The sequence below is a fragment of the Candoia aspera genome, chromosome 1 (genome assembly GCF_035149785.1).
Source record: "Candoia aspera isolate rCanAsp1 chromosome 1, rCanAsp1.hap2, whole genome shotgun sequence".
In the NCBI taxonomy this organism is placed as follows: Eukaryota; Metazoa; Chordata; class Lepidosauria; order Squamata; family Boidae; genus Candoia; species Candoia aspera.
The window spans coordinates 46222118-46235424 of NC_086153.1; the positions used below are offsets into that span (position 1 = coordinate 46222118).

The following is a 13307-nucleotide window of genomic DNA, read 5'->3' on the forward strand; positions in this document are numbered from 1 at the left end:
AGGTCCTAGGGGACAGCCAAAAGCCACAGGGGCACAGTTATGACATAACAGGAGGTGAGGTTGGAATTTTCAGATGGATTCCACCCTTAGAAATCACCCTAAAAAAAAACAACCCAAAACATTTCTATAGGTACATTAAGCCTGTTGGAGAATTAACACATCTATTTTGCTTTTCCACCAGAAATCAACAGAAAAGTGTGCCATTACCATTCAGCAATTTGCCAGAGATTTTCACCAGTGTAATCGGAGGGGTGGGGGGCTTTAGACGGATGAGAACAGAATCTTGGGGGCAATATAGCCTACAGGCTGTCTGTCCCTAGGGTAGAAAGGCATTCTCAGCAGTTGTAGCTTTGAAACAGTGTGTTCAAGAGGTATCAATAATTATTTTAGTTCTGGTAACTCCAAAGCCCTTCATTCCCCAGACTGTTCCAGAATCAACCTGTTAATATTGATCTGGGATAGGGGGGTAGTGGGAAATGTCATCATGATATGAACCCAAAGGAGAAAAAAATAAAGCTGAGTCTTCTCTACAGATCTTTAGGACTTAGTAAAGCTGCAAAATATAGTCCAAGTGTTGTCTATTTTTGTTTTCTATTTTACAATTCCTTATTTCTTCCATATTTTGTGGGTATAGCACCAAATCCCCAGAGCTTTTGCCTCTTTCCCTTTTCACAGTATTTACAGTAGCATACAACAGTCTGAACACAGAACACAAAAGTTCTTCAGTGGACCAACTTACAGCTACTGATGATTTGCCAATTTGATTTGACTTTTTTTTTTTGCCTTGTTGCTCAGAAGTAATTAGTCTGAAGAACTGTTGTTGTTTTCACTTGTCCTCTTTTTTGTGTCTTTATTATCTTATTGCCATTGCTTTTGTTTAATTCAAATAGAAAAAAGTTGGAAAAGGCTATTTAGGCACTGAATCTAATTTACTGCTTGGCACTGGAATGTAATTTAAAGCATCCTTGACAAATGTCTATTTAACTTCTGCTTATCTGTGCATTGTACTGAAAAAGGGCACTACCTTGCAAACTTTATGTTGAATGCCACAAGTTCTCATGCAAGAATTAAAGGGTTGCATCCAGATTACTTCCAATTCTTGCATTTTCAGGCACTGGGTATATGACCATTTTGCCTACCTGCTGTTAAGCTGCAAAAATGGTTTTTTAAATATTATTTCCAAACTGATATGGAACAAACTTACACAATTTTAATATATGAGCACATAAGAAACTAATCAGACTCCATACAGAACTGGATTCATAGATTCAAACAATATCACAAGCAAGATATGTGGGTGCCCCAGATGCAGATATTTAAAATAAGAAAAAAGATTATGACAGTGCATTGCTTTGCACTCTACAAGTAGCAGTCAACAAAGTAGCAACAGAGAAATGCTGACGCAGTTTCCCAGTATACATTACAAGACAAATGGGAAGAAGTAATACATGGGCTGATTTACTCCATACATCTTCTTCTAAAATGTGCTTGAGCCTTGAAGAAAATGTTTATCTGATGTTACAGCAAACAACTTTATTTGAAATGTGTCAGAATCTCAGCTCTGCTCTGCTCCATGCTCAATTTAGTACTCATTCTTTCAGGGAGGCAAAATAATGGCATTATTAACTTTGCTTGCTACCAACTTAGTTTTCATAAATAACAGCTTTTCTCTGACAGGACATAAAAATATATATTATTCTGTAATGATTTTAATTTGTTTCAATCAAACTTATAAACAATCAGGATAATTAATTCCACGCTGAATTTGAAATTATAGTAATAAAATGTCTTGCTAAAATAGGTAATGACCACTGCATATTTTTTATTTATTTATTTATTTTCTATCCCGCTTTTACTATTTTTATAAATAACTCAAGGCGGTGAACATATCTAATACTCCTTCCTCCTCCTCCTTTCCCTACAACAACAACCCTGTGAGGTGAGTTGGGCTGAGGGAGTGTGACTGGCACCTTAACCACTAGACCAAACTGGCTAATTTTAATTGCTATTTAAATGCTTTACTCTTGGAAAGCTTTTTCTAGTTTATATAAGATTTCATGGATTTGTCCTACCATTTTGGTGTATAAAAAAGGGTGCAACAATTTTGTCAGATACATTTCATTAAAAAAGCCCAAATATCTTGAAAATACTGTATATTTCATTTTTCCATTTGTAAGAATAGTCTTAGACTTAGCAGAACACACTTATGTCAATGTTGGCACATCCCTTCTCTGCTCATGAAATTTTTTGCAGAAGTGTGCATACTGAAATATAAAGATATACATTTACCATAAGGTATAGGGTAGTGCTTCTCAAACTATTGCTGGTGAAGAACCATTTTTTTTTTACATTTCCAATCCATTGTGGACTGATACTTCTGTAAAATATAATAACATGAGCATGTTTGTGCCACATGACTTACTGCATGAGTTGGACAACTGGTCTATACCTTTGTCCAATAAGCTGAGTCCAGTAATCACGTGCTTGGATGTTGTAACAATGTCAAATTGCTATAAAAGTTTATAAACACTTACTCTAAAATTTTGTACTTATCATGGACCAGTAACAAAACCTCTGCAGACTAGCATTGCTCCATGGACCACATGTTGGATAGCACACTGAATAGAAGATACATATTTTATTTTATTTTAGCTACATCCGTTAAATGGGTTGCTCTTTTGAAACTTGCTAGAATGGCACTGAATGTTTAGATACTTAATTTGGGAGTCAAAAATAAATATTTTGAGGGAAATTAAGTATAAACTATTTTCCACAACTCCCAACTTGTGAGATTATGTTTTCTGTTCCTATTCACTGGCATTTGTTCTATTTCAATGGTTTTTTCCATTCATTTCTAATTACGGTATCTACAGTAGATGTTTCTCACTGACAATCCCAAACAATCAGGAAACTCATATAATACAGGATGAAAAGGCAAAAAAAAATCATTTGAGAATGGGAAGAATGCTTCTTGGAATTGGTCACCCAGGTGATCCCAGCTCAATATGAATCACATAGTGAATATGATGAAGTGACTCTGAAAGGGTATATTTCTCCATACACCAATATCATCAACATTCTAGCTATCTCTTGTCAAAAACAGAAATAAATGATTAGAAGGAGCGTGGGCTTGACTGCTTATGAAAGTGTATGCCTTTTAATATAATTTTAGTCAAAAATACCAGATTCCTTCTGATTTTTGTCTACCACAAATTAACACAGCTCTCCTCCTACAAAGAAGAAAACAAGTTATCCAAATAGGAAACACTTTCTGAAGTTGCTGAAAGGCCTAGTAAAAGGATCCCCTTTGGCTCAGACTTATGTGCATATGTAGACAAAAATAAACCCTGACATACAGAGTTGATAATTAAAGAGAAAGATAATCAATTTGTTGTATTTTGCTATTTACATCTAAACACATGAAACAATTCACCAAAAAGCAGCCCAGAAACAATTCACCAAAAAGCAGCCCGGAAACATTTTCTAGATGTTTCCCAGTAATTCTCACCTTCAAACCATGCTGGGTGTTTTGCCACTATGCAAATCAGTTGAACACAATTGGATTACCTTGGAACAAAAATTACTGTGCCTCTGATTTGTTTACATCTTCAAAGAGCAAGTCAGAGGCTGGAAGCAAGAGTCAATAAGCACCAAAAGGTCAGAGGCTCTAGGTGCATGCTTTTCCCATTAGATAAACAATTAAGTTAAAAGTACTATTTTCTCTAGTTCATGGAGTTCAGAGTTCTCAACAATAATTTCAACATATATAGCAATGTCAGATGTCTGCTGCTCTGTGATGGGAAATAACAATGAATGAAAACAATTTTACACCTTTTGGCTTTCTACTCAAGTGGCATTGTTACAGAAAGTGTACTAGGACAAGATGATTGACCTGAAATACTCAGTGGGATAGATATAAGAACATTTGGGATCTTCTATGAAAGCACCCAATCTTACTCCTATTTTGTGTGTTTGATGGGCTCTGACTGTATACTATTGGGATGTTGATTTTTGCTTGGTTCTTGTTGGCATCACTGGTTTTAATTTGGGTTTTACTGATCTATGCCAATCATGCAAGTTGGGCAGCCATAGAAATGTTCCAAACAAACAAACAAATAAATCCTTCTTGCCAGGAACACCTGGAAAATATAGCTCTCTTAAGCCAGTTGATAGATTTCTAGCCTGAAAAGTGTAGTACAGTTAGTATGCTAAGAATTTTCTATCCATACTGTTTTTCACCTAAAAGTACAATTCCAATAAACTCTTAGCTCTTCTTTCCATCCATTCCTTAATACCTTACCCTTTTTCTCAAGTTGTAGGTCAGGATGAGATTCCTGGAGAAAGAATGGGAAAAGGCTGTGTAGAACTCCAGCACTTTCTGTAAGGCATCCCTTTTAATTACATGAAGGTCACAGTAAGTCAAAGCCCTTACATTCGCACATGACTGGGCAAGAGTTGTTTCTTTCCAGAAGACGTCACCAAAGACATCCCCTTTGCCTAGGAAAAAAAAATTCTACAATCAATTAATTGCTTCAATATTAAGAAAAGTATCAAAATGTAGCTGCAAATAATTCCAGAAAGTTTCCACTTTTATTAAAATTTCATGCCTTATTTTATTAATAATTAAACACAATTATTATTAGTATTAAATAATTGTGTTTAATTATTAAACACAAAGGAAACCTTTAACTATAACAAAAAATTGGATCCAACCTTTCTTCTTTGAAGCAATAAGCAGCCAATGAATTTTTTTTCCAGCACTGTCAGGCCTAATCAAGAGTTTATATAGATTCAGTCAGTAAGATTCCTTATAAGAATAACTGTCCAGTTCTTTTTTTAAAACAAAGACTTACTTACTTACTTACTTATTGATATATATATATATATATACAGCTATATCTTGTGACCTTTGTAGCTTCACAGGAATTATAGAATATCACAATAAAACAGCCACAGTAAATTAAAATAAAGTTAAAATTAAACTAGCACATAGCACAATCCTGATAATGTCATAATTCACCAAAAAGTACACAGGAGTTTGAAGTAGTTTCCAGAAGAGCTACAATCAGTGTAGCCAATTTCATCTCCAGGACCAGGGCCATCTCAGATACAACACTTCCAGGGCCCACTCCCTTCCCTTCCTGGAAATGGAGAGACACCTTGGACAGGTTGAACCCAGTTGGGGGTGGTCCTGAGAAGATCCAGGTGTCAAGCCTTATTAAGCAACGTGTATCAAGATAATTACATTTATTCATTATTCATTTTATTAATGTTGGCAAAGACATATACATATATATGAGAAAAGTTATAAATACTATTTAGCTAATAGCTTCAAAGCTCTCTTTCTTTTCCTTTACTGGGCTTCACAGCACAAAGGAGAAAGTAAAGAAGTCACTCTGAGATTCTTGTCTCAGACTTAACTTTCTTCAGCCATACTTTTGTCAGATTTTAAGGAGACCAACTGGATCTAGGCCAAAAGAAGATCAGAACTGCTCCTTATGTCCATGTGCATGTCTGTTAAGTTCTGTCAAAACCTTTCATTCACATCTGATTTTTTTTCCTTCTTTCACATGAAGAACCTCTGGAGAGCAGAATGTATCTTAGTAAAAAGATCCAGACAATAAAAGGATGTTGCCCCCAGAATCTGAAAGAACGTTTATTTTGTCTAATGTCTAATGGGAGCAAAATAGATAGATATGTTCACCATATCTAAAACAAAACAGGATCTTAACCCCTTTTTGAAATCAGTTTAGATTAATAGGAAATTATGTCTAACTGAAAATTTTCAGAATAATTACAACTGTCAAAAAGGGGGAAAAGTCTGTTTTGTAACTTAGTTTTCTAAACCAAGAGGTAATGATCTGAATGCAACCACTAAGGGCAGCTAATATTCTGCATATCCAAAGGGGGAAAAGTATATAAATAATAAAATCCCCTCAAAAAGACTAAAATAAGGTGGTTCCTCAAAACAAAGCTGCCATTGTCCAAAATTGTATAAAGAGGAAATCTCCCCAAATTCTTCCCAAGATAACAAAAGTAGTTAAAAAAAATAGCTACAGATTAGTAGATTCAGGGCCTACAGATCCAGACAATCATTTTATCTTCCCAGAATGTCCTTAGATAGTATGTGTGTGTCTTCCTCCATTGCAGAAAGTCCAGCACTGCATGCTCACAACCATTTGAACATCATCATTTCTCTCATCTCCCCAACCAGTGACATTTCCTTTAAGGGACTTTTATTACCACTCCCTATTACTCTATTGTTCTGCAGATCTTTGCTGTATCACTTCCGTATTGCACTCAGATTTGATATAGTTGTGCATGCAGTGTTTTCTAAGGAAGCCACAGACCCTCATTATTAGGTTGCTAGCTACATAGAATTAATACGTATTATTCAATTCAAATGGCTGAGTTTGACTATAGTAACAGCCCAGTTCGGTCCCAGTTTACAGTATGCTGTATACTTATATGGTTAGTGGGGCTTACTTCCAGAAAAGTGTGCCTTGGGTTGCAGCAATCATTCTGCTCTCAAGGAAAAACGGCAGAATTCCAACACATTGTTCACTCCCTGTAATTTGGCATGCGCTATTCATTTCTTGATATATAATATCAGTATTTTTAATACAAAATTGTACAAGATATAATTGAAAAGTAATATTCAGGTGCATTCAATATTCTCCACAGTTTGCTTTCCCCAACCTTCCATATATGTTGGACTTCAATTCCCAGGATACTCAGCCAGGATTTCCATTTAATTGCTGTTCAGTCATTTGCTTTTGATTTGACAAAACTCCAAGCACTGTTTGTAGATTTGCAAGATCCCTTGCTTTTCTGGGCAAGGTTGAGATATTTTTGTGCTTCTCTATAAATCTATCCCTCTGGGATACAACTAGCATCTCTGGCACCTCTATGTAAATGAAATCCTTGTAGGTAAAGTAATAAAGTAAAGCCATTTCAGATAAACATTACAAGAACCACTCTATCTGAATACTTTAAGATGGCAATTACATAAAATTAAACCAGCAGGATTTTCCTTCCCTGGAGCAAATGGACCATTTAACACCCTCCTCATACAGAACAAAAGATACACAAAGTTCTCCATAGGAATAACATTATTTTCCTTAAATTCTTCCTCAGGGATTATGGCTATGTAAATAATAACTTACTCTGGAGATCTGAGGACACAAGATCCATGCCTGCGTTCAGTGCAAAGTGTTATCTTAATCAGAGTAAATAAATGAAACCACCCATCCCCTGGTGATAGTAAACAAGTTAAAACACCCAGATTTGCATCACAAAAGCAGGCTTTTATACATGCTGATGCCACAGCCATAATAACTCCTTTATTCATAATGTTCTATGTTCAGAGACTCGTTTCCCAATCTGGCACAGCTGGTTCATCTCTAGCAGAACTTCAGGACAGCAGGTAAGAAACAGGGCCTTGACTCCTCTGATAAATCAATTTCAGTAAGTACACGTAAGAGAAATTTCCCATCTCCTGCTGGGCCCAGAGGGCCTTTCTGGGGAAGGAAATAGAAGTTCCTGAAGAGAATGTGGCGGAGTTCAGGGAACAAGGGATCACACAAACCCAGCAATCCTCCCAAGCTAATCCAGGATGTAATCCTTGACACACATATTTGGGAGTAAACCTTACTGAAGTTCAAGGTCTTAATTCTGAATATACATACATATATATGACTGGGCTATTATCCCCTTTCCTCCAGTTACCTCTCCCAGGCTTATCCCACATTATTTAAATGTTCTTTGATGTCCAGAGAAGCTTTCAGGGGACTGACGTGAAAGACAGGATGAAACCTTCCTTCTCTGAACTTCCTTGATTTATCTTAGGATCAAAGCCAATGTTTATTAAAATAAATGTCACACTGCCATTAGTCCAGGATAGTGTCAGTGTGAAAACAGTCCAGCAGAAGCTTATATTCTAATAATGGAGACTTGTCATTGTTTCATTATTTAGAGTATTAATCTAGTTTTATACAGAGTAACAGAAATCCTGTTTATATGACAGCAATTGATTAATAACCTCCCTGTTAAAGGAAGGGAAGAAAAGGGATTTTCTATGGACATTTGCTGAGTTTGGCATCAGTACCTAAGAAAGTAGCATTTCCCTTTTCTGCACATAGCTTCTACCCACCATTTCCTTCAGTCTCAGGATGTCTGCCACCAGCAGTTTCAATATCATTTAAAAAAAAAAGTCTCCCCAGCACTCCAGTGTCTCAAGTGTTGCTTCCTTGCCAATTCTATATTCTTATACAGTGTTTATAGATATAGTTTATCTTTAAGAATTAAAAAGCCCTTTAATTTAAAAGCCACTTACAAGTTCATTCACAATTTTTTTAAAAATAAAGCAAAACAAAAAACTTAAGTCAAAGTACCATGGACTACCTATAAATTCAGCTCTTGGGTGGGTTTGGGTTTTCTTTTTGGGGCCCTTCTCTTGCAAGGAACTGTTTGGTTTTTTTTAATTAGTGCTAGAAGCAGACTCAAATCACTGCTGGCACCTGTCTGTCTTAAGAGAAAATTGTTGTGTTTTTCCTTCTGTCCTGGTAACTCTTGGTACAACTTGACATCTGCTTAGCACTCAGCTTATTCCCAGGCAAGTCTGCATGACCATGCAGCTGGGATGTAGCACAAGCAACTTAATAACTACTTCAAAGGCTCATAGCAGAGTCAGTAATCTACCAAAATTCATTACCAAGTTCCAGCAAGCATTAAAAGATCACAGCAGATTGAAAGTACAGTTGAGAATCAAGAACCAGGCTTTTAGCAAACTCAGGCTTTTAGGGGACTGTATGTGAAGACAGGTTGCAAGACATTACAGGTGGTCCTTGTTTAGCAACTGACTCATTTATCGACCGTTCGCAGTTACAACAGTGATGAAAAAGTAACTTTGTGACCAATCCTCACATTTATGACCTTTGCAGGTCTGTAAAGCAAATGAAAGCTGAAGTAAGATCATAAGCACAGTTGCAGTTTCACTTAGCAACCACTTCACATAATCTAATTGCTGGTCCTAATTATGGTCACTAAATGAGGACTACCTATAATTATGAAGCCAAAACGCATCCATACTCCAGCTTCCATATATTAAACCATGGATTCTCAAAGTGGGGTTCATGGAGGTCCGCCTGTTGGTCTGCCACAGCATTCCCACTTTCATGAGGCAGAGCCTACTCACCACATCAACTCCACCTCCCTATGAGTGGTGAAAACTAGTGAGAGGTCACTTGCTGCCTCAGACCTCATCTCCCCACATGCTGACAGTCATCTGGCTTGCAAGAATGGATCTATGGCATCTGCCAATCATTCAGCCTAACATGGGGCTGAGGCTGGGAAGAGGGCCGAAGTGACTTTTGACAAATGACCTGTCATCCTACTTCAAGCAGTGCCACTGCTCCTTTCTTGCCTGGCAGCCACCACCTACTGCAGATGTCCAGAGGGAAGGGAGCATGTGCATACCAGCTGAAAGCAGCCAATAGAAGCTAGGCAGACCCAACCTCCTGCTGTGTCATCAGCTTAGTCACCACAAAGGCCACAGATTAAGAAAGTAGTAAGGCTTCCTTCAGGAGAAGATGGAAAACACCACTTCAACTTTGGTTCAGAAAAACCCAGTCAGATGGCCTTAGCACTGACTATGAAAGGAAGGCTGTGTATGAGGACGTGTCCATCAAAAACTGTTAGCCTGGCACCTTTGAGCCAAAGTTAGGGTGAAGTGTGACTGTGCCTACAGTATTCACAAAAATACAGTCCTTCCTTTAGTTTTATTTTAATAGCTTTTTTGTTAGGGATTATGTCTACAGATCCTCCTTGCAACCAAGAAAAGAACTGCCTTTTAATTACTCTGTAGCTGTATTATCTATGTAAATATATATCTTTTAAGACACAAAGGACAGTTCACCTCACATGAAATAGATGCCATGCAGCCAACTTTATATTGAAAGTAGGAAGCTGTGCCTCCTAGAACAATATTTCATTTGGTTAGCTTATCGTTCTTGGCTAACTGAATACATTTTGTTCTCTTGCATAATAATTTTACTATAAATCAAGTTTATCCAAAGGCTAAGGGAAAGTATGCTTTCAGCTCACAGGTTTGGAGGGATATATTACACCTATCTATTTTGCTCTCCACCAGAGGAAACAGAAGATAAGCTAGCAGAGAGGGACTAAAAAGCCTCACAGCTCTCCTCTATCATCAAGGTAGCCCAAGAGAAGAAAAACAAAGCCTTTTGTGAGATCAAAAACCAAGAGTAAAAGAGAAGCACCCCAGATTACAAGCAGCCCAACAGGCAACCTGAAAAGGGGAGAAGGAGGCATACATAAGTATCTCAGAGCACATCCCTAGCATAAAAAAACAAGCAGCCAGGAATTACTGGCTCCAGAAAACTGCACAGCAGATACCAGACCCCTCCATGACCTATGCTGGGATGCAAGCAATTCTCCCAAGTAATGTTGTTTGCTTATATTTGGAAGTCTGTGGAAATGTGGGAAATGCTTTCACTATTTAGACATTACTCCCTTCCCATTTAGCATTATGACTACATGAAAATGCAAACAGCCTGACTGAGGATCTGTGCATGTGCGTGTGTGCGCCTGTGCATGGGCTTGCTTGCCAGGATTTTGTCAGTTAATTGTGTAGCTGAGATCTTTACTGTTGCTGTTGCTGTACAGGTCCAACTGTTGCCTTTGGAGGACAGTGTAAGTGGAGCTGAGCAACTGATGGGTTTGGGAGGTGTGTCCTCTGCTGCCAGCTTTTGGTAGTGAGTTCAGTCATTGGAGGGACATGTGTTTACTCTCTATGAAGGACTAGACAGGTCAACTGAGTAGGATTAAACAATCCCTCAACTTAACTGGGAAGATTTAATTTAATGCTTTGGATGACTGGTGTGTTCTGAGCTAATTTAACCATCTTGACATTACCTGACTGGGTCAATTACACCCTTTTGGTGTCCCCAGGCTTTTGTGAGTTCATGCGGTTTGATCCAAGATACAGCATATCATATACTTCTTGTGATTTTTACATAACAAAGCAATTTTTAGAAAAAAATGTTTCTAGTAGCTAGCTGTCATGTTCGTTTCAATGTGTTTGTACATCGTAACGGTTCACATGCCAGAGTGTTAATGTGCATTCCTGGCTGGGAGGGTGCTAATAAACCTTGTACTGAAAGCTGTATCTCTCTGTGCCATGCAGGAATGTGTTTGGGTTATCTTTTTAATGTCAAGGTCTTTTTGCCTGTTGATCAGCAGAGCTCGTTAGGAGCACCTGGGAATGTGGGGTTGTGATGATTGAAGGGGTGGGTGGGACGCTGTTTGTAACGGGGCTATTTCGTTTGGCTTTAGGTGCACTTTTCTCATTCTCAGCTTTCTTTCTGTTTGCACTCTATTCTAAATAAATCAGAACTTCAGCTTTGATTTTGAGTCTGAGCATTTTATTTGGGTACAGGCAATCATTACATAAAGCTGAGAATCATTTAAAGAAAAACCTCGCTAGTCTCTACCAAGAAATTTTTCTTGCGAAAGAAGAAGTTAGCGATGGCAGAATCGAGGCAAGGGTCCACGGGGTTTGGGGAGGCGACCAGACAGTTCCTTGAGTCGGCATTTCCAAGCAGGGACCCGAGACCCCTCCCATCCCACCTCGCACACTACCCGAGAGAGTCCAGCTCCAGCCCGGAGTTGGGGGAACCGATGGAAGGGGGAGAGACGGAACAGCCCGTAACAACTGGTACCCCTCCCCCGGAGATGATGTGGGATACAATGGGAGACCCCAGGCCAGGGACGTCTCACACCTCATGGAGGCTTCGGTACCCCCTGACTCCCGAGAGGGAATCCACCACAATGACAGCAAGCCGACAACCTGAGGCACCGAGGCTGGATGAGTCGATCACACCTGAGAGAATAAGAGTCATCGAATCGAAGATCGAATCTATTGAATATATGCTGAGATCCATTTCATCAGCTGTGGGGGCCCCGGTAAGAGGAGTGGGGAGTCCAGGTGCCAATCTACCACCCAACATCCCCCCTCCCCCACCACAAGCACCCAGAGGGCGAGGGCGGCTGCAAGATTCATCCCCAGCGCAGCATGGTCCCACACCTGCATCAGGGGGACACCTGTTTGTCCAGTGGTTGGAGCTGCACCAGCTGGGGGGGTCGCCAAAGACTTTCCCATTAAATTTGACGGTGACTCTACAAAGTTGTCCTTCTTCCTTACCAACGCTACAAGCTATATGGAGCAATTTGAACATTGCTTCACATCAGAGAAGGCGAAAATCACGGCGGTGGCCACGAAGCTTAAAGGCAGAGCTGCTGACTGGTATGCACAGTTAACTGAGGCGAAAGCCCCGGCGCTTGGCGCTTTTGACACTTTTTTGGCCGCCTTGAGATGATACTTTGAAGATCCCCTTGCTAAGGCTAGGGCTAAGGAAGCTCTTAAGGAGCTCATTCAGGGGTAGAAGTTAGTTGCTGACTATGCCCTGGAATTCAAAGTATTGGCGGGTAAAGTACCTGAATGGTCTGAAGCTACCCTGGTGGACAGATTTAAGGAAGGGCTCAGTCAAGAGGTGTTGAAATGGGCGCTGGGCAGAGATGATCCGGACTCACTTCATGATTGGATCTGTCTCGCCGGTAAGGCTGAACATGCCCAGCGTACCTATATGCAAGCCAGAAGGGGCGACAAGCCTCCCTCAGGTGGAAAGGGCCCAAGACAGGGATCTGCCACGGAGTGGGATGACAAAAAGCAGTGGCGTTTTGCCTGTGGGCAATGCATCAAATGTGGCAAGACCGGTCACCGGGCTGTGGAATGCCAGAAGGGCAAAACTGCAGAACGCCCATCGAAAGCACCGCAGAAGACACCTAACCCTCCCCATTGGCTGACGGGGGCCAAGGCATCAGCGGAGGAGGAGGAAGATGTCTACCTCATGGGAGATGCTCTTACTGCCCTTGAGCAACCAGCGGGAAATGACTTCCACCTGTCTTAAACAGCGCCGCTGGACAGGTGGTGGAGAATGGGCGCGAAAACAACATGGTGAGTGCTGACTGCCCCATCCTAGCTGTAAAGATCAAGTTGGGCTCCCGCTCCAGAACCGTCAAAGTCTGGGCTTTGATCGACTTGGGGTGTTCCAGATGTTTAATCCACCCCGACTTAGTGGCTGCATTGGAGCTGCCTTGTTTTCCCCTTTCGCAGCCGCTGGTTTTTCAACAGTTGGATGGTTCCACGGCGGGGGGGACAGCCACCCAGTTCACTGGGGACATAACACTGCAGATGGGGAGTCACATGGAAGTCCTGAAATTCATTG

At 40.0% G+C, this 13307-nt stretch overlaps 1 protein-coding gene across 1 annotated transcript in view; it reads right to left on the reverse strand.

Moving 5' to 3' along the window:
• Positions 1–13307, reverse strand: part of KCNH1 (potassium voltage-gated channel subfamily H member 1) — a 239199-nt gene that overhangs the window by 97862 nt on the left and 128030 nt on the right. Inside the window, exon 10 of the mRNA XM_063290081.1 lies at positions 4301–4497. Coding sequence (XP_063146151.1) covers positions 4301–4497 — 197 coding nt within the window. The remainder of the gene's footprint in view (positions 1–4300; positions 4498–13307) is intronic.